The sequence below is a fragment of the Pogona vitticeps genome, chromosome 4 (genome assembly GCF_051106095.1).
Source record: "Pogona vitticeps strain Pit_001003342236 chromosome 4, PviZW2.1, whole genome shotgun sequence".
Classification (NCBI taxonomy): Eukaryota; Metazoa; Chordata; class Lepidosauria; order Squamata; family Agamidae; genus Pogona; species Pogona vitticeps.
Genome location: NC_135786.1, coordinates 204,391,163 through 204,419,159, shown reverse-complemented (window position 1 = coordinate 204,419,159; position 27,997 = coordinate 204,391,163). Strand labels below are relative to the sequence as shown.

The 27,997-nt window shown below is 39.6% G+C and overlaps 1 protein-coding gene across 4 annotated transcripts in view; it reads right to left on the bottom strand.

Annotated features, from left to right (window-relative positions):
• Positions 1-663: 663 nt before the first annotated feature.
• Positions 664-27,997, bottom strand: part of HNF4G (hepatocyte nuclear factor 4 gamma) — a 98,831-nt gene continuing 71,497 nt past the window's right edge. For 3 of the 4 annotated variants that reach the window (XM_072999050.2, XM_072999049.2, XM_020787502.3), the window contains 3 exons: positions 27,152-27,388; positions 22,368-22,487; positions 664-20,522 (listed from right to left, as the gene is read on the bottom strand). In XM_072999050.2, the coding sequence (XP_072855151.1) occupies positions 20,404-20,522; positions 22,368-22,487; positions 27,152-27,388 (476 nt within the window). In that variant the 3' untranslated portion in view covers positions 664-20,403. The remainder of the gene's footprint in view (positions 20,523-22,367; positions 22,488-27,151; positions 27,389-27,997) is intronic. The other variant, XM_072999048.2, reaches the window with a different exon arrangement.

The following is a 27,997-nucleotide window of genomic DNA, read 5'->3' as shown; positions in this document are numbered from 1 at the left end:
AGGAAATATCTATGTGCATACACAAATGCATGCAGCCTATACAAATACCATGTGATCACCCTTTCAAAACACACACACACACACACACACACACACACACACACACACACACACACACAAATGTACAATCAAATGGCAGATTTGGAAGCAAATTTAAAACTCTGGTTAACAAGACATTCACTGAAGCCTGCTGAACCTTTATAAAACACAAATTAACAGGAGTGCATCTGAATTGTTAAAATGAATATTGCCTTTCAAATTGCTTCCTGGCCATTTCCTTATTATCATAAATACAAGAAACCTATTGTTACAGCTCCACCTAGTGGACAGACAAATAGATTGCAAGAGGAAAAAGAAAGGAGTTGTAACATCAAGGAAGCAAGACCTAAGCATGGAGGTGGGGTGGGAGCACCAGAACAGGAACAAAACAAAAAGACCTGCCCTTCATCTCCAAGTGCTGGGGGTTAAAAAACACCCTCTAATCTCTCCCTATTGTAGGGTATCTGAATTATACTCTCCAGTTTTCCCCTCTGTACAAACCATGTGTTGGTCTTTTTTGAACCATATGTCAATGGTACCTTTAAGAGCTGTGTATACTTACGTGGGGTGTGAGACTGCAATAATCAATACACTCTGACGCATTTCCAAAATTAAGCAAGCTATAGTACAAGGGAGGTGGATAAGGGACTAATACACAATTCAGAACAACAAGAAGCTAAGGCACAGTCTGCACGTCTATTGAAAAACCACAATCCTATATGCACTTAAATCCTATATGCACTAAAATTTATGGTGTACAATAAGACTTGCTGGAGATTAAACATTCACTACACATTACACAGCAAAATGAGGTTCATAATGTGCTCTTAATCTAAAGTACAGTTCACAAGGCACCTCAAAGGAGCTCGGATAAAAAAGGTTTCAAATATATTTATTCCTTTTTCTGCTTCACTTTGTCATTTCCCTCCTATCTTTAATGCTGTTATTTTTTCAAAGGGCAATCATGTGGTTCTTTTGTTGCAGAAACAACAGATACCTGATTTACCTTAAAGTCTAAAAATTATGTAGCATGTAGGTATTGTACACTGAAGTCTAGCGTGTTAGACTCAAACACTTTAAAATAAGAATCAAACCAGCATGGACAACTTGTTATCCTCCAAATGTTGCTAAATACAACTCCCAGTAGCTTCAGCAAGTCAATGGTGAGGTATGATGGGAACTAGAAACATTTGGAAAGTAACATATGGCTCACCTCTGTATTTAGCAAGAAATACTTTCTTCTAGTTGTTGTTGTTGTTGCTGTTGCTGTTATTGGAGCCCACTTCTTTATTCATCACCAATATCTTTTAAATTTGAACTTGGAATACAAAAAAATCAACATTTAACAATCTGGGAGATGATGATTGGTAAAATAGAGGCCTTTGCTTGAATTTTAATGGCAGCCATAAACACTCCAGTATCATGAGAACACTGCATGGTACAACCATGCATTACATTTGATAGATTATTCTACTTTAGCACTGTCCTCACTGATTAAGGGCAAACACTCAAGTTCACCTTTAGATGTTGATTAAGACAGGGTTATGCACCGTTCCTATTCACGTTGGCCACTACGGACAAACGCTAGCTCTACGGCTTGGAAAACGCCGGACATAATTGGATTAAATGTCAAGGCGAACCTTTACCTTATGCACTGTTCACTGTTCAGTAACATTGAGTTCCCTCCCTCCCCCCCTCAAATGAAAGAGGACACAGATTTACATTACATTTCATATGCTACTTTATATGTACAGATGTAACATTATAAACAGTTGTTATAATTTAAAAAGAGTTGCAAAGTGCATCTCACTCACGTCCAATGCACAGTAATGTCAGGGCTGGTTAGGAGCTTTTTATACCTTACCCCACAACCCTGAATTCCTTGGGAAAGGCCCCACCCCACCCCACTTCCAGTTTGGCAGAAGTAGGGTGGCCACCTAAGGAGGAAAGAAACCACCAAAGCAGAAGGCAAAAGAAGATATATTTGTATAAAAGTGCATATGCTAATTTTTATAGAGAGGCACAAAATCAGAAATGATTTTTTTAATCATCTAAACAGAATTACAATGGATGCCACTCATACAAGGAAAACTTGAAGAAGTCATGAGCGCCTCTTGCCAAATCTGTCCAGGTGGTCCGAACTGCACACGGGCAATTTCAAATCCACTCACCCCTCCTTTTATCTTTAAATCAGACTTGGAGTGGACAGAGCCCACCAAATGGAGGGTAGCCTTCAAAAAGATATTGGTCTCTTTAAAACAGTGGCTTTGAAACCTTGAGGCCCCAGATATTCTTGGATTACAACTCCCAAAAATCCTGGCCAGCACAGCTAGTAGTGAAAGCTTCTGGGTGTTTTACTCCAAGAACATCTGGGCACCCAAAGTTCGGAATCAGTGCTTTAAAAGGAAGACTGTCCTCCTTTAAAAATGAGATGTGGCACTGGCCAACTAGCTCAGTTTAATTTGTGCTTACTCTATGGCCCACCACTGAAACAGCTTCATGAGCAAAACTCAATTCTGTTTCCACTTACGGGGGTATAGAAGCAGCTTGCTATATTGAAGCTGCAAAATATTAGTTTTCAGTATCTAAAGTTAGCTGGCAGCGGAGATGCCTGACTAAAGAAAGAGAGAGAACTGCATGACAGGAAGATGGAACTTCAGAAGGAAAGTTGGCCCATTAAGGAGCCTGGAAGGATAGCAGCGATTACTGTTTACTCAGTAAGAAATATAAACTTCCAGGATTTCTAGCTTCCCACCATTTATATGTTAGGGCTACACTGATACTTTCATGTAAGCAAGAGATTGGACTAATTGCAGAGACCCAGATTCAAAGATTTGGACATGTGACATTCATTGGATGATCTTTGGACGTCACAGTTTCATTGTAAAGAAAAAAAGAAAAAATGGCAGAAAACTATTTTTATGTAGCCAGGATTCCTTGAAGAAAAGACTAGATACCAACATGATAGATAATGCGTAAGACTCAAATCTGGAAAAGAAAAACAACAGCAACCATTTTTCATTCCTGTCCATCTCTACGTGAATACTTTAACCATGTGTTTAACAATCCCATAGGGATTAATGGGTCTTAAAACCGCTTCATTTGCACCCGGATCGTGCCTATAAAATACAAACTACTAACGTAATAGCATCCCATAAAAATATGCACACTCTGATAATTCAGTTCCATTGCTATTGATACAGAGCAATAAATTACACTGTGTTCATGCACAGACACACAATAGATCTGTCAAAAATATTTCTAGAAATCAGCAAATCTGTAGTTTTCAGTTTGAAAACTGCCACTTTTCCTTTGCCTGTCTCATCTCTCTTGGAAGGGGAAAAAACATCCTAAATATAAATAGAGCGTTTGCCGTTGTCTTTCTACTAAAGCTTTTAAATTTAAGAAATAATAGATGCTTGTCTAGACAACCTTAAAATTGTTTTAGTTACTGATGTATGGATGACTGATAAATGTCATCTTTTTCTGCCTGCAGTGCATTTTGCATCTAGTCTACTGACATTTGTCTATAGCTGACCTGATTCTGCATTTTTTTGTTTGCATGAAGCATTTACATTTTTACCACTGAGAAGCTCCGGGATTCTGTGTGCAGAAATAAATGTTTTACAGCTCTTTTCCTTTTCTTCCTTTCCTCCTTGTGTAGTCATGCTAACAGGAAAGTCTGCAAATAATTAACGCTCTCGGTTTGCATTTCAGGTGAAATCACAATTAATTCCCTTGCTTTAGGTTCGCTTGTCCTTTGACAGATAAAATGAGATGGAAAAGCATGAAAATAATGAGCCAATTTCACCAAACTATACTTGCTTGTGCAAGGAATGCAGATGTGTTTATTGTTTACCACTGATTACTGTAAAAGTGTGCTCTAGTGTACAAGCAGTACAAGAACCTATATTTCTACAAAGAGGCTTAGAAAGCAGCGAAGGAACAAGATTAGGAGTGCTGATCTCGAAATAACCCTAGCAGCGCTTGGGACTCTTGTTGCCAGCACACTACAGGTACGTAACATTTGATCTCCGTGTTAGATTATGCAGTTAGCACATCATTAGAAATTGAGCTCCCTGCAGTGCTAAAAGACAGCTCATTATTCTAGCACAAACTTGCCTCACTTTACATTTTGCAAATCAAAGTATGATTACACTAGGAAAAAAAACTACATTTGAATTGATCTTAGCATGTTTAAAATTTATTTTTTTTAAATAGATTTAAAACACGACTACACAATGCACATGGAAGTGTGGACTGTTTTGACAGGGAATTGTGTTATTTTGATTGGAAGCATGGTACAGTGGTGCCTCGCACAGTGAGATTAATCAGTTCCGGATTAACCCTTGCTGTGTGAAACATCGCTGTACGGAAAGAAAAAAGCCATTGGAATGCATTAAACTTAGTTTAATGCGTTCCAATTGGCTGATTTACTCACCGTACAGCGATGTTCCTCTATGGCCGGCAGCCATTTTTGCTCCCTCCCCTCGCTTAATGAGGGTGCGAAAACGCTGCGCGTGGCCATTTTGGGGCTTCCAGCGGCCATTTTGAATCCGCGGAACAGCTGATCGGCGGGTCGCAAAGCGAAGGTCGGTAAGCGAACTGTTTACTGATCTTCGCTCTGCGATTTTCGCCCATTGGGGCTGTCGCTCTGCAATCGCATTAGCGATCGAAAAAACGTCCCTGTAGAGCGAATTCATTGCTCTACGTGGCGCTCATTGTGCGAGGCACCACTGTATTTTACTTTCCACCTGAGGGTTGTTTATTTTAACTCAGATTTTTAAATTGATTTAATTTGTATTGATTCGACATTTGTGAATGCCTCTGTTGGTGTAAATTGTATCTGTGGTGTTTGCCAGTCACTGGTGTGCTGTCCATGCTCCCTCTCCTCGGTGTATGTGTGTGCATCTCCTTCTTTTGCAAGCCTAGTCAATAATGTCTCCATCTGCGTGTGTGTTGGGCTGCAGGGAAACCTCTGTTTTATTTTTTCTTTCTTTCTGTCATTTTGCTCTAGTGCTGTGTCAGATTGCAAGAAATAATTTTTAAAAATAGTAAAAACAACACTACAGCAGGAGCAGCTAAAGCCTCAAATGCAATGATTCTAAAAGCCCATGTTGCCCCATGCAACACAGCTTAAAAACAGATTAAAAGTTTTCTCAAGAAGACACACACACTGACACAAAAACCATGAGTAACATGTGATTTTAAATTCACTTAAGTTGACTTTAATTTCGAAACCCCAAGATATCACCCAATTTATTTCATTAGTGTAACCGTGCCCACAGCTTATTCCCTCCCACACACACACACACACACACACGACTGGTGATTAGGAGGTAAATACAGTCTTCATTTTCTAGTTTGATTATGGTTTGAAGGAATTGTGTGTATGGCGGCAAGACATCTGGTTACAGGAAAACACATGATTTGATCCTTATTCTTCCTTGTGACTTACAGAGAGGAAATCTCATTCTGAATAAAGGTTTGCCAATCAGAAAGAAAAACAACAGCTAGTGGTGTACTTTTTCTCCCCTTAGACTCTGGGACCAGTTAGCAGACAATCAAGGTTAAGGATCAGAGATGATCATGAAATGAACCATGAAGCAAAGAAACCCCACAAATTCGGCTATTTCATGGTTCATTTTAAGGCGTTTCAGGGAAACGTGCCTGCCCAGAATGAAACAAAATGCTGAACTATTATTGGTATTGGCAACTTGTACACTTTGTTTTGGGGTGCATTGTTCCTGGCCAGACAGCCTGGTGCCACCCAATCAGTTCCCTAGGCAACTCTGGGGTGGACCTAGAGACAACTTTTTGTAGGATTGATTGTCAGGTCTGGCAGCAACCACAGAGCTCCAAGTCCACTCTCTGGGAGTAAATTGTGATAGGAGCCACACCCTGGGCAGCTCAGCTGGTGGTCTCCCTTTTGCAGCAGCCACCGTAAGAAGAAGATGCTTAGCTAGCTAGTCCATTCATACTGCCCCCTTTCTGTTCCCTCCCCAGTTCACTTCATGATGAGCAACACCCTAACTTAAGTTACAAAAAAAAGCACTTTCCTGGGGGACCTGTTTTGGGGTACTATAACTCAGACATCCTAAATCTAATCTTTGCCAGACTTGGACAGGGTGAGGTGGGAGAGTCAACTAAAGACTCACAGTGAATTTGTCATCTAACTTGCACAGGAGCTGTTCTACCACTCCTGGAAACCCCAAAATCACACGAACCACAAAATGGTTCATTTCGTCAGAAAGTTTATGAAAGTTAGTGGTTTGTGAATAATGATCAAGAATTAGTGAATAGTTAACACAAACCACTTTCCTGGTTTATGCCCTAAGGATGGGTGTGGATCTCCATGATTCTCATAGCAGGTTATAGTGAACAGTCAATAATTTTAAAAATGGTAAGGGCAGATCAGTACAACAGCATTGCATTCACAATGAAGCAATAAAGAGAGGCTGTACATACCAAACAGAGAAACATAAAACCACCAGAGGGATTTCAAAGATCATCTCATCTCATCATCTCATCCAACCCTCTGCCCATGAAGAAACTTGAATACTCATGGGAGACCATTCACTTAAACGTCTCTGCCTTGAATTGCTGGATAGCTCAGAAATGTAGGCATCTGGCCATGGAGTCATACATGTGGAGTTCAGTTCTCCAATGTCGGTCCCTGACAAGGGCTGGACTATAGGGTTTCTTCCAAATCTGCAGTTCTAAGATCACCTTCTTTTTCACTGCCCAACATTTAATATCATGAGCACACTCCTTTTGATTGTAATCAAAATCCTTTTCTTTTTCCTTTTCATTTTGAACCCACAGTTAAGTTGCAACCCTGTAGCACCATGCTTCCCATCCTGGGGGTTGCAACCCTCAAGGGGGTCATAAATTGTTTTCTGGGGGTTATGGGTCACCTTATGTTTGTTTAGCCCTTATCAAATAACTTCTTCCTTTTTGAAGTAGGATATTAAAGTTAGTGTGTATGTGTACTTATGAGAAACAGGCTCTTCAAGGGGAGAAAGAAGCATCTACTTTCTGAGATGGGATGACTTTACCCCATTAAAAATACCTTTTCCTACAAACATAGTGGGAGGTCACAGGTTACATTAAAGGGGTTGTGATTCAAAATAGGTTGGGAATCACTGCTGTAGAACAAGAGAGGAGAAGTGCCATCACGATATGTGAGAGCCCTCCAAATACTTGAGGAATATCAGCCCTTAATTGTCCCCTGGTCAGGCATTAACAAAGCAAATCTCTTCAACCTTTATCTCTAGAACCTGGATTCCAGGTTTTTCACAACTTCTGTCAACCTCCTTTAAAAGTTCCAGTTAGTACTCAAAATTATGTCTGACGAAGTTCTAGATCAGTGGTGTCCAACCTTGGCCCTCCAGATGTTCTTGGACTTCAACTCCCAGAAATCCTAGCCGACAGATGTGCTGGTGAAGGCTTCTGGGAGCTGTAGTCTAAGAACATCTGGAGGGCCAAGGTTGGACACCACTGTTCTAGATAGTGGTACAATTACTTCCCATGATCTGGATACACTGTAGATGTTATCTTGAAATGAATTAACCTTTCTGGACAATGACATGACATCATTCCCTGGGCAAATGTGGTTTAGATGTCCAATAGGTATCGGCAGAGAAAGAGAAGGAAATTACCAATGAACACTTATTTGCAGCCTATTAAGGCAGCTCCTGCTTCAGATTTTCAGGAGTCAGCAGAGCCAGAGGCATGGTTACAGCGGAAAATGCCTTAACACACTGCAATCAAGTGTTGATTGGCAATTTCATCCTCTCTCCCTCCCTCTTTTAAAATTAGTCTCCCAACCAACCTAGTGTAACTTTGTTCTAGAGCTGACAGGAAGGAAGGAAGGAAGGAAGGAAGGAAGGAAGGAAGGAAGGAAGGAAGGAAGGAAGGAAGGAAGGAAAATGGTTTGGAGACAAGGGGTTCCCAGTTATAGGGAAGTTATACCTCTGTGTATAACCTTTTGCTCTCTCCCCACCCTGCCAACTACCAGGACCCCTGCACATGCCCCTATTGCTGTTCTACATCAGCACAAGTGTTCTCACCATGAATGCATTCACTTCCTCCCCCCTCAAAAATATCGGGGAGAACCCCCAGTGGATTAGGAGGGGGAAAGTCCAGACTAATTCCCATTAATTTGCATGTGGTGTAGTCAATGAAAAACTATGGAACTCTGTCTCAGTTTGGAGCAATTTCTGCACTGTTTGCTAATATAGTCACCCCTTTAGTCTGTTTCAGTAGCAGCAGTTACAATAACAAAAACAAAACAAAATAAGACCATTGTGGCACCTTTAAGACTGACCAGGTATTTCAGCACTAGTTTTTGCAGATTACAATCTGCTTGTTTGGACACATGGGAAAGAAACAGACTGTAATCCATAAATGTTTATACTGAAATAAATATGTTAGTCCTAAAGGTGCCACAATACTTTTGCATTTGTTATAATTTCATTGAGCATGGCAAATATAGTAAATTGTTTTTCAAACACTGTAATGAGCAAGGGCAATGAATTATTTAAAACGCTCCAATAAGAATGAATTTCTTTTAAACATTCTGGGACTCTCTCAAGGAATCTGAGGATGACCTGTGATTTCTAGTTTGATCCCCTTAGATCCGACTTTGCTATATTAGGAGCTGTTGATTCCTGGAAAAAATTTTGTGAAGATTTTATTTTCTCCAGCTGTAGCAGAGCCTGTTGCAGTACAGCAGTGAATATAATCCATGTTAACATCTTTGCACAGAAGAAAATGTAAACTGGGATTGTTTAGATTATAAGGCCTATGATGGATTAATTTGTGACAGGAGTCTGAAAAAGAAGATTGTGACAAGGAGATTAGCTAACAAGGTACAGAAAAGAACAGCTTCTTGCTTTACAAACACACCAGCCTTTTATTTTATTTTATTTTTTGAACCTATTTCTTGCATAATGGATGAAGGGAGCGCTGGGTACATCATATATTTAAATTAACCAAAGATGCTTTAAAGATGGCACACAAGTGGCTTGTTTTGAAAATGAAGATCCACACGGTACAACAGAAGGAACAAAGTGAGTTAGAAAAAGAAAAGGCGATAGCAAGAAATAAAGAATAATGAATATAATGCATTTATTTAATATTGGGGTCTAGTCTCCTGAGAAGTCTGACAAGCATCAAAGATAACCCCACTGTGCTGAATCACTGGAACAGAGTCTTTGAAATATAATCTGAGAAATATGTTCTCCTTTGGCTGCAAGAGCAAAAATATTTATCTACAATGCTAAGTTTTCTTTCTTTATGATGGACTGATCAAATTAAACTTCTTTCTTGGTGCCAGACAAAGACAAGAATTAGAACTGTTATTTCTGAGGAACTTTGCCTTGATTCTGAAAATATTTCCAGCTTTTTACTGACATAGTGTGTACAGCATGCATTGTCCAGGGGGTGGGGATGTATTTAAACAGGTGTACATTTGCCTGGTGAGCAAGGTGGGGGTGAGGAGAGGACCATGCATAGAAAGGAAAGAAAAAGACTTGAATCCTCCACGAGGTATCCCTCTTTCCAGGGCTGTTATGAGAGAAGTCGGCTTTGTACTGACTGAAAGAGTCCTTAAGTCCTAAAAGAACTGATTTCATTCAGAAAACCTCTGCCCATATGCTGTGATAAACTTAATTCATATCGCCAATTGTTTAGTCAAATCTGGCCAGAAGATTCATATGTTTTATATTGTTTTCTGTTTAGGACCATATTCTACACCTCCTCACTGTTTGACCTTGCCTAGGCTTTGAGATATTGTTTTCGCTTGACTTGTATACTATCCCATAATGCTAAAGCACTCTCTGGGTGGTTTACAACATACGTGTGCAAACAGCACTTTGCCTCCCAGAGACCTAGGTACTCATTTTACCAAACTCAGAAGGATGGTCAACCTTGAGCCAGCTACCTGAATCTGTCTGGAATGAACTCAAGCAATGAGCACAGGCTTGATGGCACTACTGTCAAGATTCTGCAATTAACCACTTCACTACAGGGTCCCACCACCTCCCAAGCACCTGTGGGGAGCATACAAGGGAGGGCCTTCCATCATGGCTGTTCCAAAATTGTGGAATTCTTTGCTAACAGAGTCTAAGCTGATCTCCTCTCTCTGGTCAAGGAGACCTGTATCAGCAGTTGGCATTGGGAGGGGGGGCATTCTCTGGAGGTTTGGGGCAACTGACTAGCTGGTTTTAACATAGCTTTGCTTTATTTGTGAAAATGTTTTAAACAAGCACAGAGCCTAAAGCCCTGCAGATATACTGCTCTGTGTGGTTTTCATCTTTCAATTGGTGGTCACCTTCTTTAAAGCAGTGGGGTTTCCACTTGCATAAGGGGATAAAAAACACTTCCTTGCACAAAAAAACAAGAAAAAACAACCTAGATGCAACAGGCAGTGGTACACATGGTAACAACAAAGAGGACTCTGCCTCAGCAGTGTTTTTATACTATAACCATTGAATTGTGTTTTAGCATTATAACTTTCTGTTTTGTATGTAGTTATAATTTTATCTACTTTTACCTCTACCATTTTTTTTTTTTAATTGTGATGTTTCTTGAGTGCCAGTCCTGGGAGAAAAATGGGACAGTAATTATAATAATAGGATGTCTATACTCAGCATAAGACCTACAGCAACACAATATTTTGTCTCCTTGCTTCCCAAACCAATATGCTGACCTGTTTCTTGGGGTCAGAGTGTATGAGGAAATTGAGTGTGGCTTAATTAAAATAAACTTCATCTAGTTATGTAGGGGATAAAATGGTTCCATCAGAAACCTACAGAGCGGATTGGCTTCAAGTAGACCAACCCTGTAGACCACCTCTTATTTGTTAGCTTAAATTAGCTGTCTCAATACATTCACCCAGAGACTCTGATAATAAGAATAAATGTTTCTGTTTACTTACAGTTCTTTATAGATTTTTTTTTAAAAAAAACCTAATATCATATTGGGTAAAAATGTTAACTGCTTACATTAATGAGTTTAACTAATTAACTAGCTTCATTACTGTCTAACTGACTAGTTACATAGCTGACGGAACGCGTCTGTCTTCAGACTCCATAACTAACACTGACAAAACCTTGAACGGAAAAAAAAACTGTGGGAAAAAGAATCTGAGGCGGAGAGGGAACAACTGGCTGTTTTTGGGTTGACTGACATTCACCCCAGTCCAGAAAAAATCTCTCCCAGCCAAAACCTCTCAAAAGCGTCATATGCAGGTTTGTAATATATCCAACACCCTTGTGATACAGTTCTGTAAAACACTGTATACATTAATGAACATGTTAGAAAAGGTGTGCACACAAATTAGTGCTTTTTTGAAAATAGAGTACAAATGTGCATGACAGTGCAAAACGTTGCTTGCAAAAAGTGTGTAATAGGTACAAATGCACTGTGTACTAGGCAAAATGGGGCCCAAAGTCTGCACCCTTTTAAACTCTAAAACTTTAAAAAAGAATTCACCCACTGATGTAGCAATAGAATAGAGTAGATTTAAAATTAGAAAAATGAGAAACTGAGAAAAAACAAAATTGACAGATTCATCCATCCTGCCTTTGAGCCCTTTGCTATACTGTGTAATATTCTCCAGATGTGTCTGAAGGAGTGAGAATGGAATCTGACAGTGTAATTCCAAAGCTGACTAAGCCATCATCCTTCATTCAAGGCAGCATTGCTCCACTGAAGTCTACAATCCATTCCCATGTGAGCCACATTCACAATGAATGAAATGGTGGGTTCTTCTATTTCTGCATTTGGCAATTGTGGCATATTAACTTCATTTAATGAACACTTGTGGCTGTTTTTCATATCAGTGAGGATTAGTGATGCTGTTGGAACTCTAAATTAGTCTACTTGTAAGTCAAATCTGGCATGTTCATAATTCTTGAATAACAAGCCCCAGCTTAGATTCAATGAATTTTTAAAACATTTTGTACTTCACACTGAGTTACTTTATATTCAATTAATAAAAAGCCCTTTGGGTTTAACATGCTATGTTATGGGTTTGCCATGTTCATCCAAGCTCCAAAATGCTAACAAATGTTAAAGGGCACATCATCTAGAGATAGTTTTTTAGGCTATAGTGATATCGCCTAAAAAGATGTGAATTTCACACTTCCCACTTGGCAAGAAACTGAGGGATAAAAAGTCTCTCCCTCACTTGGAAAGATTTCTCTGCGCAATTTTTTTTCTTCCCTGAGAAATCTGGCAGGATTTCTCAGATGTGTCAGGGATTTTTTTTTTCTGGAGGAAATAATTATTCTGATTTCTGAAATGTTGTCTTTCCCTTGAAGCAGGCATTGAACTCCATGGAATGTGACCATTTCTTGTACAGAACAAAGAAAAGAAAAGAAAAAGAATGACGGGAGAAATAAGACCAAAGATCTTATTGAGGAAGCCAGGAAATCCTGCTGGTACAGAGGGAAAACATAGCAAGAAGTCTCATTTTGGTGAGATTTGGAAATTCACTGAGAACAAGACACAGACTTTACTTTCTTGGGTCCATGATCACTGCAGATGGTGACAGCAGCTACCTAATTAAAAGATGCCTGCTTCTTGGGTGGAAAGCAATGACAAACCTAGCATCGTAAAAAGCAGAGACATCACCTTGCCGACAAAGGTCCACATACTCAAAGCTATGTTTTTTCCAGTAGTGATATATGGAAGTGAGAGCTGGACCATAAAGAAGGCTGACCGCCGAAGAATTGATGCTTTTGAATGGTGGTGCTGGAGGAGACTCTTGAGAGTCCCCTGGACTGCAAGGAGAACAAACAGATGCATTCTGAAGGAAATCAACCCTGAATGCTCACTGGAAGGACAGATCCTGAAGCTGAGGCTCCAATACTTTGGCCATCTCATGAGAAGAGAAGACTCCCTGGGAAAGCCCCCGATGTTGGGAAAGTGTGAAGGCAAGAGGAGAAGGGGACGACAGAGGATGAGATGGTTGGACAGTGTCATCAAAGCTACCAACATGAATTTGACCATGAAACACTTGTGAAATTTGCACAGGTTTTAATACTTTGCTCAAACTACTTTATCATTATTATTAGTTTTATTTATATTTATTTCTCCCAGCAAGGGACCCAAAGCAGCTCACAACATTAACATTAACATAATTTAAAAACATAAGTTAAATATTAAGAGATAAATTAAAGAATATATAATTTAAAATACAATTAAAAGATTAAAACATGAAAACATTAAGAAGATTTTAAAAATCTGCTAAAATGGGGTTCAGGGATTCAGTTATACATGCTACATTAATGGAGGAGGAATGGGAGGATCTGATCTGGGACCCACATGTGATGATGAGAAACATTTGGAGGCTTGATACAGGGTTAAGGAGGGGTAAGAGATCTCCATCATCATCATTTAAAAAAAAATTCTTGCAGGTTATAAATACCAAAAACAAGAGTATCAAACCTCCCACCCTCATGTGAATGGGTGACTCGCCCAAGGAATAAAGAATACGATTGTGTCTTAGGTTAATCACATTTTGTTCCTATCAAAGTCAATGAATCTTGAAGCGTAACTAACTTTTTGCTTTAATTGCAGGAAAACTGAAATGCACTTGACTATGTCTCCATCCAGGGGACATGGTGGTGCTGTGGGTTAAACCGCAGAAGCCTCTGTGCTGCAAGGTCAGAAGACCTGCAGTCGTAAGATTGAATCCATGCGTCGGAGTGAGCTCCCGTCACTTTGTCCCAGCTCCTGCCAACCTAGCGGTTCAAAAGCATGCAAAATGCAAAATGCAAGTAGATAAGTAAGTACCACCATAGTGGGAAGGTAATGGCATTCCATGTCTAGTCACACTGGCCATGTGACCATGGAAGATTGTCTTTGGACAAACGCTAGCTCTATGGGTTGGAAACGGAGATGAGCACCACCCCCTAGAGTCGTACATGACTGGACAAAATTGTCAAGGGGAACCTTTATGTCTCCATCCAGCCCAGTATAATCAATAGATCTCAAAAGGAGGTGACATTGCTTAGATTGTTCTATTAATATTTACAGATGTTTTCTTAAAGCAGTAGATCCCCAGTTTCTTCTTTTTTGTTTTACTTGCTGCCATCCATATCGCTCATTTAAAATTAACTTGCTTTATGGTTTTCTCTACCTCTCATGAAGTCCTTCTGTGCTAATATAATGACATTATGTGCCAATTACTGAAACATGCAAGTTGTTCATTGGTCTTGAAGTTCTCCTTTCTTATATTTGCTAACTCTATACGAGTATACCTTTCCATAGAACTTTTCTGAGAACATTAACATAGCATCTCTGTTAATGAATCATGCAAAGGAACGTGGCATAAAAAAGAAAACAATCCTGAAAAGTACTTTTAAATATTTCTGCCTTTCACAGGTTCTCATTGTTTTACTCCATCTGTAAATTTACTACTGGCAGAAAACAGTAGTGACTTGAAATGGCTACTAACGAATGTTAAAGAGTAAAGTGCAGAAGCATAGCTGAACACCAAAGAGACAAGATGAAGACTACTGAACAATTACATAATGTGTTTATGATCAAGAAATCGAAATGGTTCATGATTTTCTATACCTTGATTCACTCAAAATGGAATTTCCCATAGAAAGAAATCAGAAGACTGGGACCGAGACTAGAAAAGAACTGTTTTAATACTGTAAGCCACTTGGATGTGGCATTGGACTAGAGTTTTATGGGTATGAAGGACTCCCAGAAAGATACATAAATGAGTTCTAGGCCAAATCAAGCCTGATCTTACACTAGTTCCTCACCATCAGCACTACTATTTAGGGCTGATGGGGTTTACTCTCCAGCAACATCTGTAACTGTAGATTCTAGCCTCAAGATTTCTATTGATGAACTCTCTGGCAGCTGTCTGAGCTATCATCTCAATGAACTGGACACAAATTCAAAAGGAGATGAGCATAGACATTTATCATGTAGCTGCTGCAGAATCTCATTTGTGCTGCTCATGATTTCCATTCTCCATGCATCTGCTAGAAGTAGAAATGAAATACAAAGTTTTAAGATGTGGAAATATTAAACAGCATAATAAAACTTGACTCCAGTTTTGATCAAAATCCATGTGTGTTGAATTTATCTAGGCAGAAACTTTTTTGATCTACGCCACCTTTCTCTTACAAAAATAATTTTTCAGCTCATATATTTATGCACTTGTTTGACATCAAAGTTATTTTTGAATTTCCAGAGATGTTGAATCTGCTTCTCTCTTTCTGAGTGCACTTTAAATATGTAGATTTCTTCCCAAAATGTAGAAGTTCAAGCTGTGGCCCCTGGCTATGCAGCTGAGTGCTTCAAAAATGCAATTATCCAGAGTGCTGCATGGCTACCATTTTAATATTCCTTGTAATCTTATTTTTATTCAGGTGCATAAGCAGAGTGTAATATGGATAGTTAGATATTCACAGATAATGTGACTATTCTAATTAAACTATATAAGGTCAAATAAACGTTATGGGATCTGTTCTCATGTTCATATATACCTCTTATAATAAAAAGATTCTCCTTTTATATAAATATCTAGGATGGACTTTATTATGGGGGGGAGTGGTGGTAACTCTCACCCCTCCTTTTGGTATCTTAGAATAATTCACTGCAATTTGTAGAGCTTGTATTTATAATTTCATTTATTTTAAATATCTTTTAGCCAAAAACTTTGATAATGACCTTGGGCTAAATTGAGTTACAGGAGACCCATTGAGAATGGGGTAGTGGTAACTTCACAGGAGCAGATGTTTGTCATGACAATTGTCATGGCTAAAAACCAACACTCCCTTCCCCCTGCAGTAAATAAGGAGGATCAAAAAATGCAAGCCACTGGATTGATTTATTTCAACAAATGAGGAGCAGGTCTTTCATAAAATTAATGGCTATTAATTGCCAATTAAAGACCAAAAGGTAAAGGTAAAGGTTCCCCTTGACAATTTTTTGTCCAGTCGTGTTCAATTCTAGGGGGCGGTGCTCATCCCCGTTTCCAAGCCATAGAGCCAGCGTTTTTGTCCGAAGACAATCTTCCGTGGTCATATGGCCAGTGCGACTTAGACATGGAACGCTGTTACCTTCCCACCGAGGTGGTCCCTATTTATCTACTTGTATTTTGCATGCTTTCGAACCGCTAGGTTGGCGGGAGCTGGGACAAGCGACAGGCACTCACTCCGTCACGTGGATTCGATCTTACGACTGCTTGGTCTTCTGACCCTGCAGCACAGGCTTCTGAGGTTTAGCCCGCAGCGCCACCACGTCCCTTAATTAAAGACCAAACCACTGTCAAATACATGCCACAGCATACTGTTTATGGGGAAATCTTTCTCTTCAGCTACTGTGTGGATTGAAGTTAATCCCAGAATGAACAGGGAAGCATTGGTAAATTGGCAGATGATGTCATAGTCCCCAATACTTTGAGAGTCCAAGTTTTGATCCTGTGACACAATACACCACTGCACACTGAATACATGGGACTGATGTAAGTACTGATTTGCCAAAATGAAATTGATGGAACTGTTCATTGGAGTTTGCTGAATATTTTTAAGAAAACAACTAAGATGAAGTCTTTCTTAGCGATGATCAAGACAATAAAAGAAAACAATTCCATTGACTTCTTTTTTTCTTCCTCTGAAGCAAAAACAGAGGCTTTACTCTAAGCACTGTTCTTAAGTTTAAAACACAAGGCAGACATTGATCCAAGGAACTGGAGCTGAAAAATAGGCATTGACCCATGCATGGAAATAGAAAATGTAGTTCTGAGGCTCCATAAACTCTTTTGTGAGTGAAAATGGATGACTTTTTCTCAATGTGCCGAGGACACAACATAAGTGAAGCTGCATTCCCTAATTCACATAATAAGGTCTTGAAAGGCTCTTTTGCCATCTTGTACAAGAGCTTGTGCAAATAGAGTTCACAGAATTTGGAGTCACTTTCCACTCAGCCTCCTTCTACCAAATTGAGCAACAAAAATTGCCCTTCTGTGAACAGAAGAGCATCTCGGGAGTCCCAACAACCATTAGTTTCAAATAATCCTTGCTGCCAAAAGGGTCCCTTAAAAAAAGAAAGAAAAGCTAAATGGACAATTTATTTGGAACTCAGAACAATAAAAACATTGGGAGGTTTTTTAAAAATTATTTGCCCATCTACAGATACAATCAATGTGGAAAATATTAACTATGGCCTTCATCATGAGCAATGTAATGATGGGAGGAGGAGAAGGCAATTTCCTTGTCTTAAAATAGCCCTTGCTATATATTTTTTAAAATCACTTCCCTGTTGTCTTATTATTTCACCTTTAAGGCATTTTTTAAAAAACCTCCCAATGTTTTTATTGTTCTGAGTTCTCTAGAGAGTAGGAAGAAGTTAAAAAAGGCATTTTTTGCTTCAGTAAATCATTGTGCAAGGAAGATGGGGAATAACATTGTTCTTTATTTGTGTTCCATTACTAGTACTAGTCGTCCACTAAGGAAAGATTTCTTGCCAAAAACATAGCGCCCGGGTCTGGCATTGGTTAATTTCCATGGGTTCCCGATTACAGCATGCCTCTTTCCTACAGCTGAACCCAGCATGTTTACTTCTTCTTCAGCACAGAAAATTCAGTCTGGTAAGTCCATTGCAGGGTTTGCTTGAATAAGTTTCTTTTTTTGGACTCCAAGTCCCCCACAGAACACTATCTGGAAGTTTCTGGGAGCTGTAAATATAATTGTATGCCATCAAGTGATGTCTGACTTATGGTGGTCCTTTTTGGGGATTTCTAGGTAAACATGGATTGCTGCCTTGTCGTGGTGAAGCGGCTTGAGTAATTCAGAGAAGCTATGGGCTATGCCATGCAGGGACACTTAAGACAGAAAGGTCATAGTGGAGAGTTCTGACTAATAAATGTGATCCACCTGGAGCAGGAACTGGCAAGCCACTCCCAAAGGCTCTAAGCTGTACCAACCTCTAGAGATCTGATATAGTTAGTTCCCTCCCAGGGAGAAAACAGCAGGGGAATTTAAGAAGCAACACCTCCTCCAATGTGAGCAAGCAGGACTCAGGATTTCATGCTAGATTCACTAGGAAACCTCTTCCTCTTAGTAGTCTCTAAATCTTTTTTTTTATTTAAAAGCTTTTTTAAAAGACTATTGACTTCCTGCACTGTTCTTACTGTCATCCTCAAAGCACATTTTTGTGTCTTAGAAATGCTAAGGACCTCAGTGACTGAGGTAAGGAAGTGGAATGCAAGGAATTCAGCCTAATTAAAGCTCTAGTTGATGTAGTTAGAGCTGTGATGCGGAGCTCATCTGAATTCAATATGTTTTAACATTTCCTGCTTATGGGTATGACAGCTAATTTAAAAAACAACATTGCTGTTTATATTATGCAAAGAGAAAAAAAGTCACTTCAAGGCCCATTGAACATTCATATGTTTTCAATATCTGTTTATTGAGCATTGATGAAAAACAGTCAATCTGAAAGCTTTTGCAGCAACCGTTTCATGGCTACTCAAGCCTACATCCATATATTGCATCATCGTTCAAAACGTTCGGCACAATAGGCTGTTTCAACAAGCCAGTCATTTTGATTTGGTACAATTAGACATACAAAAATAATTTTACACTTAGAAAATAAATCAGATTCTTAATAAATTACAATATACCTCTTATTTCACAAGAAATAGCAGTTTGTATAAAAGAGAGAATGATTTTAAGTGTTCCAAAAAGGGGGTAAGTGTTTCAGTACTGCTATCTAGAAGAGCTGGCAGTCTCAAAAGCCATTCTATCATAAATCTTAGAATTATGTACAGTATTAAGCACCATAAACTACACTCCTTTACCTCCTCACTGGACTATTCAGGTAACACAGAGATCGAAATCCTGTTGCTTGGTGTAGTATACCACACTAGAGTAGGCCCAGTGAATCAAGAAGAATTTTGTGAGTAAACTCCTCTGTAAATTCCACTGATTGAAATAGGCCAGCTCTGACTGTGATTTGCTTTAGCACAGGAAATTGCAATTAGAGTAGGTCCATGTGAATGTTAGGAAAGTGTGAAGGAAAGAGGAGAAGGGGAAGACAGAGGACAAGACGGTTGGATAGTGTCATCGAAGCTACCAAGATGAATTTGACCCAACTCTGGGAGGCAGTGGAAGACAGGAGGGCCTGGCATGCTCTGGTCCATGGGGTCACGAAGAGTTGGACACAACTAAACGACTAAACAACAACATGTGAATCAATGGAACTTAATGAATTGATTCACTAAATACTCACTGATTCAACAGGCCTTCTCTAGTGCAATTTACTAGACCCAATCCAAAGTATCCAGGATGTGGTTCATTGTTCCTCTACCACTATCTCCTATACTGTCCTTGAATGGAAGGTCAGAGTTGCAGAACCTTGGAGAGTTCGAAGTGACAACTGTTTCACAAAATCCCAAAGTAAAAAATCTCAGCCAGGATTATAACTCTTGCCTGATGAACTAAATAAACTAGTTTCCTAACTTGGAGCTCATCATTCCATCTGCTCTGCTGGCTCATAGCCTATGCTGATCAAAAATTCTCTGAGAAACATCTTCCCGTAGGGTTGGCTAGCATTCTTTTAGCATTCAGCAGAAGTCATAATCTGCTGTTACTGTTATTTTGGTCACTTAAAATGCTTTGGATCACATATCCAACAGCACAAGCAGATTGCAAGAAAATAATCTTACAAAAAAAGTATGGGGAGAACAAGCATAAATCTCCTACTCTTTTTATGTTTGAAATGAATGAGACATGCTTCCACATAGGTCACAATCTTGTGTACACTTGCCTATTTGTCATAAAGAATCCTGGGGGCAAGATTTCTGAGTAAACATGTGCAAGGTTTCACAATACAATATAAACACACACCCCGTATAGATGCATTCAGAAAGCATTTTGGCTTTCACCCTCCATTGTGTACTCAAGAAAATGAGACACCTGCCTTGATTAACTGTTAAAACCACTCACTTCACTGTTTCATTACTTTTACATTTCAGCTTGCAATTTTATTAAAATCAGGCTGTGCATTCGGCTACAAATATTACTTAAGATTTTTAAGATGACAAATGGCATAAACAGACAATAAATTAAACTTCCTCAATTATGATTCAAAGGCATTGCAAAAGAGAAACAGCTTTTTACTTATTCACCACAAATTCTTTTTGAATTCAGTCTTTAAAAAATAGTAGCAACAGTGATGCAATTAAAAAACAAACACCAACTATACCCATCTCCAAAAGGAGCAGTGCTCATCTCTCTGAATAGGGTCAAAGTTCTCTGTCCTGAGTTTTCCAGTGTCTTAATGTTTTCACCATTTTCAAAGAGGAAGAAGAAGAAGGGGTCAATATCACAATGGCTTTTGTTTTGGAAGAGATGGCTGTGAAATAACCGTAACTTGGTTTGTAGATATTTTGTATTCTGAGCCAGAGCCTTGTGGAGGAGATGGTAGTGGAGTTTCAGGAGTTGCTGGAAGATAATGTTTCGGGGGTGGGGGAGAGAGAGAGAGAGAGAGAGAGAGAGATGAACCAATAATCCAGCCAAACTGGTGCCATCAATACAATGTGAAATTTTCATGTGGTATGTTATGATCCAGTGGTTACAATACTGCACTTCGGTTTGGGACACCTGGATCTAAGTCACTGCCATCTCACTGCAAAATCTTCATTGAACTGGGTTCCCTAAGGTGCCAGTTGGCACTCAGTGTTGTGTAGTGGATAGAGGGATGGACTAGGACTCTGGAAACCACAGTTCAAATCCCTGCTTAACCATGGAAATTCACTGGAGGAGTGAAATAGGCAAAACCACTCTTTAATTATCTCACTTACCTTGAAAGCCCTATCAAAGTCGCTATAAGTCAGTTAGGAGTTGCCAGCATAGAACAATAATCAGCTGCCAGCTATGCACCGAAGAGCAAGATTGCCTTTGTTCCTTCTACCCTTTATCTGAAAGTAACTCCTCACCAGTCCAAGTAACAGGGCACTCAGCAGCTACTCACTAGGATCGAGTCTAAAAACAGGGATGAGCTGGGTTATGCTCTGTCATTAGCATTTTCAAATACAAATTGCCAACCATGTTGATGATGGCTTGACAATGTAAAGGATATCTGCATTTGTCAAAGGCCTGAATTTATAAAAAGTAATCAGATGGCCACTTTAAACAAGCTACTGTTCTGAAACCTGCCTCAGATTAAAAAAGCACCACATCTGGAGGCTGCAAAGAATAACTGACTTTCAGGGGGTCCCTGAGGAGAATTAGGGGGCTTAGATGGCTGGGACAATAAAAATTGTCTTGGAAGACCTCATGCACTCCCTGAGCTATCTTTCTCTTGAACTAGGCTACCTGGTATTTTGGCATAAAAAGGTTCACAATGGAATCTCCCCAAAGAGCTGAAATTATTCAAAAATATAGTTGGAATGAGGGACTGAATGTTATCTTTGGAAAGTTATCATTCACTTGAAGAATTCTTCTGTTCATACTGACATTTTTCTCCCATGAGAAGGGTCCGGAAAAGTCGTTGGATCACCCCAATTTGTCCCTTTTTGATTAATGACATCCCTCTTCCTGCCTCCTTCCCTGCCTTTTCCTGTGGCCCTCATTCAGTGGGCCATGGCAACTTTCCTTTTGTTGTTGTTAAATAAAGTGACATAGTGAAACAGCAATGCATCTATATAGCATGGCATAAAACCACCAATGTATCTCATTTATTCACAATAGCACTGCATCAATAGGAAAATAAATTTTAAAAATTTAAAATTTTAGAGGAGATGGAAATAGAGGAGGTAGGTTTCTCTGTTATCCATTTCAGTGCCACAGCCTACCAAATACATAACAAGATTGTCACCTCAGATAACACCATCCACAGCTCTACTTTAGTGTGGGCTAACCATCCCCACTGGCTACAGAATGGGCTAATTAGGAACGCTCTGAATCATGCCAAAAAAAAGTGTAGCCCTCCTGCTGTGCCAAAAAGGAATGGGAGAGCTCAAAATAGGGCAAGATGGATCTCTCTAGGTCAAAACATGTGTACCTGCCATAAACCAAGCAGCACCAAAAGTGATCCAAACAGCACTATTCTACCAGTGCAGATGTGTCCTTATATACACTTGTAAAGAACAAGTTCCCTTTTGTGCAGTGTGTGTTTGTGTATAACTTTGACACAGTTCTGTGTCAATAATGAAATCTTGTACAGGTAGGAAAGTATGGGATATACACAACCTTGATGATGCTGAAAAATAGGAGACAAAAAAACTGATTGACCTCCATCTACTTAAAACACCACAGAGAAGGAAAAATGAAATGCAATGAACTTACAAATCTGTTCTGAATGTACAGGAACAGTCACAGAACTTATAAGCAAAGTCTGCCCAGTAAGTGGATCTTGAGCTAAGTGAGGATGTACTGGATGGAGATTAGAAGCATCATTAGATGTCCCTGCAAAAAGACCCCACCCCCAGACATGCATCAATTCAAATAAACATAGATCTTAAAGGGAAAACATGCATTTTCTTGTGAAAAGGAGCTATAAGATGCTTAAGTATCTCTTTTCTCAGCCCAAGCAAGGATGGATGCACATTCAATGTCAACACAAAGTCATAAATCCTTAAAACATTGTTGTTCATATATTTCATTCACCAGGATACTCGACTCCAATGTTTCAGCAGAATTAAAAGCTTAGAGATCCCCTTTATCCAAGGAAGCTTTTTGGAGCCACCAGAAAGAATAGGGAATCATTTAAACCTAGAATCTCCCTATCCTACCACCACCAATTTCTGGCTTTAAATTGTTTCTCAGCCTATTTTGAGGCTCCCAAAGGCTTCTTAGAATGAACAGGATCCCTAGGGATACTTGGAACATGGCCAGAAATGGAATAGGAAGTTTTTAATTTCCCTCCCAAAAGGCTGCACCATAACCACAGCTGACATCATCAGAGTTCCACAGCTTAACCTGCAGCAAATGGATTCCAACCAATGGTTCATTAGAAGTTCCAATGCCTAACTATGGGGCTGGAGAGTTTAATAAACTTTTATTAAAAATATTATTTCAGCTGAGTCTACTTATGTCATTCTTCGTTGTTTCGTTTTGTAATGTATGAGAATGTATAGTAAAAAGTAACATTTTGGTGAAATACAGTGGTGCCTCGCATAACGAGCGCACCGTTTAACGACGAATCCGCATAGCGATCTATTTTTTGGGATCGCTAATGCGATCGCATTGTGATGTTTTAATAGCCTAAGCATCGCATTGCGATGATCGGTAAGCGTTTCACTTACCGATCTTCGCATTGCGATGTTTGCGGAACAGCTGATCGGCGGTTCCAAAATGGCCACCGGGTGCCCAAAATGGCCGCCGGAACCATTTTCGCACAATTTCCTTGCTTACCGAGGCGGCAAAAATGGCAGCGCTATGGAGGATCTTCGCATAATGGTGAGTTTTCGCCCCATAGGAACACATTAAACAAAGTTTAATGCGTTTCTATGGGGTTCCCCCCCCCCGCATTGTGATATTTCCGGATAGTGACAATTAATCCAGAATGGATTAACGTCGCTATGCGGGGCACTACTGTATAGAAATTATAATGATGATGACCTTTACCTAGATGAATACTGTATTTTTCCATTTATAAGATGCCCACATTTATAAGACACACACACCACTTTTCAAATCCCAAAATTAAGAAAACTAAACTTTGAGTGTTCAGCCTCTGGGCTCAGAATGCTCGGAAATTAGAAGTCTGTGTTGAATCTGAGCCTACAGGCTCTGCCTCCAATGAGGTGTGTTTCAATTGGTTTGTTCAGCATCAGTTGAGGTCAGATCCATAAGGCTGATGACTGGAGGAAACTAAGTCTCCTGATTGTAGGAAGCTAAGTCTCATGATAGAAGGAAGCCTGTTTACAGAGGCAAGGTATGGGCTGTTTTGTTCTCCCCTCGGCTTACTTCAGTGTATAAGACGCCCCTCAATTTTTAGTGTAATGATTTTAGGAAAAAGTGTCTTATACACAGAAAAATATGGTAGTTTAACTGGGCCTTAGTAGTCTAAAATAGTTATCCTTTTGAAAGGATACTATCCATTAGTGAAAAAAAAAGTAAGTACAGTACATTAAGTACAATATCATTGCTTTTCCTTCGTTGATTTTAGATATTATAGTGGATTATAATATCTAAAACACTACTTGCCTGTGTAGAATTTCATTGCTAGGTTATATGCACCATATTATCTATATCCACTGTGCCCTTCAAGAATTTCTTCCAAGAGGGATTAGGCCTAGTAAACTGTTTGCTCTGACTCTGGAATAGGGATGAATGAGGTTTTTGTTTTGGGGGGGGGGGTTACAATAAGAATTGACCAACTTACATACCTTCTGCATATTTGTGATGGAAAGCAAACCCGTTCACCCAGGGCCAGAGTGTTGAATGGTTAACTCTTAATCACCTGGGTTTGTATCCTGCTTGTGGTGCTGACTGCCACCTCTGTTTTCCAAGAGACTACTCAGCGTTAACATCTATATGACATGTGTGTATAACACTGCTACCTCAATCTAAAGAATAGATGTTTGTATTAATTTCCTTAGGGCACATAGGGGATGATTTTATTCCAGTTTGTTTTTCAAACAATTCCTGAAATATTCAGGCTTCATGTTCTGGATGGAAAGACAATGAAGCTTATTCAAATGCAGGTGATAGTGAAACTGACCAGTTTTCCCACACCTAATCTAGAGACCTCTTCCTTTCACTTCCTACAATTGGTGCCTTCTAATTTCTTTTTTCTTGTGACAGGCTGTGCAAGTTGTGCTTGTTTCTTCTGTTCACATGCAGCCATCAAAACTAGTTTTTCCTTTTCCTCTGTCCAGCCATCTCCAGGGTTTGAGTGATAGGGGAATTGAATAGGCTTGGAAATCTATTGATGTACAACCCACCTGGCTGCCAAACTATCTTCATACCTAGGTAGTGGTCTAGATGTTGATTACCCCTAAACTAATTGTACTATGGGAATTTAACATTTATGCCAAGGCAACTCATGGCTTGTATTGCAACTATGGTCCTGTCTAAATTAATATCTGACCAGGCTGGACATATGCCAGATGTGTCTTTTGCTGATCAGGCTGAAGGTGATCTGTGGGTTGAAGGATTCAGAGCAGGCCCACTTTCATGGAATGATCACTAACTAATAGGGTTTAGATTGGCAGGGGCACATAACCTCTGCAGAGTTAAGAGGCCTATTAAATGATCTTCCTTCAGAGGTGAATGGATCTAGAAGGATTCCTGGATGCCTGGACTGATATTCCAGATGCTTGAGCTGACAAACGTCCTGTTGATCTGATTGATATGGGAAATACAGTGGGGTCTTGACTTAAGAACGGCTTGAGTTAAGAACATTTTGACTTAAGAACCACTCTCATAGGAAAATATTGACTTGACTTACATACTTAGATTTGAGTTAAGAACTGAAAAAAACCACGTGGGAGGCAGGGAAAGTGCAAAATGTGAACTTTCACTTAACTTTTGGCCAGTGAAAAGGGTGCCTGTCTGCTTCCTCACTCCTCCCAGCGTTTAGAGAGTAGATTGGGAGACAGTCTTCAGACTGCCTGGTACTGTACTGCCTGGACTGTATTTTCCCTGCCTTCCCTGAACTTTTCTTGACCTAAGAAAAAAGAAACAAAATATCCCCCTCTAGTGGTCGAAGGCAGAATAGCAGCTTCCCATTAGTTTCTATGGACGGAAAAGAGCAGATACGGATCAAATGGTTTTCAATGCATTCCTATGGGAAATGCGGATTTGACCTGAGAACTTTTTGACTTGAGAACCGCCTTCCAATACGGATTAAGTTCTCAAGTCAAGACCCCACTGTAGAGAGATTGCCTGGGGAATTGACATGAACACCCCTACATTGGTTTTCCTGCACATAGGTATGGGCTCCCCACCTTTTCTGATGAGATCAGGACAATAAAGCACTTGGTAAATGAATAGAGGAGTAGTGGAGAGAGCTTTGGAATGATTCTAATCAAATAATGCTTAAGGCCCATTTTGGGGCTTCTTTCCCTCTGACTGTGAATCACAATTTGTACACTGGAAACCATAAAAAAATAAAGCAGCTTACAAAATGCAGTGTGACACACTGAAACAGAATAATACCTCCAGGCTGGTAAATGGACTTCTGCTCTTAAGTATAGTCACAAAAATAAATTCCCCCCAGTTCTACTGTTTGCATCTTCAGTCAGATGCAATGGCCTAAATAAAAAATATACATGCAAGGTTCATCTGCATTACACAATTACTGTATTTTGTGTGTGTGTGTCTAAGACACCCTGATGTGTAAGACGACCCAAACATTTCTAACCCCAAATTAGAAAATGTGATTGCTGCTTTCCCCACCACTTCCTAAGCCCAGGGCTTAACAAAAGGAAGTGGAGAGCAGGGATAAAGGGCTGCAGGATCACTTTGATCCCTGCTTTCCCCACCGCTTCCTAAGCCCCACGGGGCTTAGCAAAAGGAGGGGGAAAGCAGCGATCAAAGCGATCCTGCAGCCCTTTGATCCCTGCTCTCCTGTCCTTTTGCTAAGCCCCACAGGGCTTAGCAAGTGGAGAGGGAAAGCAGGGATCAAAGCACGGCAAGATCGCTTTGATCCCTCCCCCCCACTTGTTTTTGTTCTCTCCTCATCTTACTTCTGTTTATAAGATGGCCCTCAATTTTTAGTCTAAAGATTTTAGACAAAAGTATCATCTTATACATGGAAAATATGGTATATCAGTGTGTTAAATCTTTAATTGACATGATTTCATTCAAAGAATCATGGGGTATGTAGTCCAGCGAGGTGCTTAGAATTCTCCACTGGACAGTTCTAGTTCAGACCCCTGATGGAGCCATAACAGTAAACTGTAGTTATAACAGTTTGCATCTAGAATGCATTTTCTTCCACTGTTCCAACTTGCCCCAAATGGTATACTCCAAGTGGAAGCAGGTCTTTAGCATCTTGAGTTAATTCAGAAGGGAATCTTTACATGGGTGATAAACTAGCATCATTTAATTCTGTGCTCACCCATCCAAATAAAACTGAAACATATTCAAATGCATGGCAGTCTTATAAAACCAGTACCTACCTCCTAGTAACATTTCCTGAAGTAAGTTGTCAATTTTAACCATTCCAAATAGTTTCACAAATTGTATTTGCTCAATCATTTGCCAGGTGATACTCTGGAGAGTAGGAAGAAGTAACAAAAGTTCACCAAAGCGTCCCCTGGAATCATATTGGCGGTCATTTATGTAATCCTCTAAACTGATTTGAACTTGAAACCGCATGTTCCTGATCTTCATTGGGTTACTCAGTCCTTTTGCATCTTTGAGGGAGAGAAGAAAGAAAAAAAAGAAATGTTATTCAAGTTACAACACATAAGAAGGAAAATGATTACCCTTCCCATCTCCTGTAACTGCTCATGAGGGATCTGAGAAGATAAGGTATTTAGGGAAGTGTTGGAGCCTTTGCCTTCAAGCAATAGCCACTCTGCAGTAGTTATGCAATAGCCAGAAAACTGAACACTTCACATGCTCAGAAGCATGTTTCTATATAATTTGAGATCCTCGAGCACTCATCTCTGGTGCAAAAACCGATTATAGGTTTAAGCCCTGGCACAAACTGAGGCCTCACCATTTCTGAGGCAGAATTTCATAAAGCAAAAGTCTCATAAAAACATCAGCTTCTTATTCTTATTTTTCTTGCTGCTTATTCATTACATTTTCAGATAGAGATCTATTTCTTTTAAAACACCCACAAGCAAAAACAATTTAAACAATAAATATCAGGTGCTCATATTCTTCTACCAAAGCCATGGGAGTAGATCACCATTTTAAACTGGAATAAAAAATATTAAATTCCCATGTCCAGATAGGCCTTACTCATGATAACATTCTCTATCTGGAGGGCCACAGTCGAAACTTGTCATTATTCT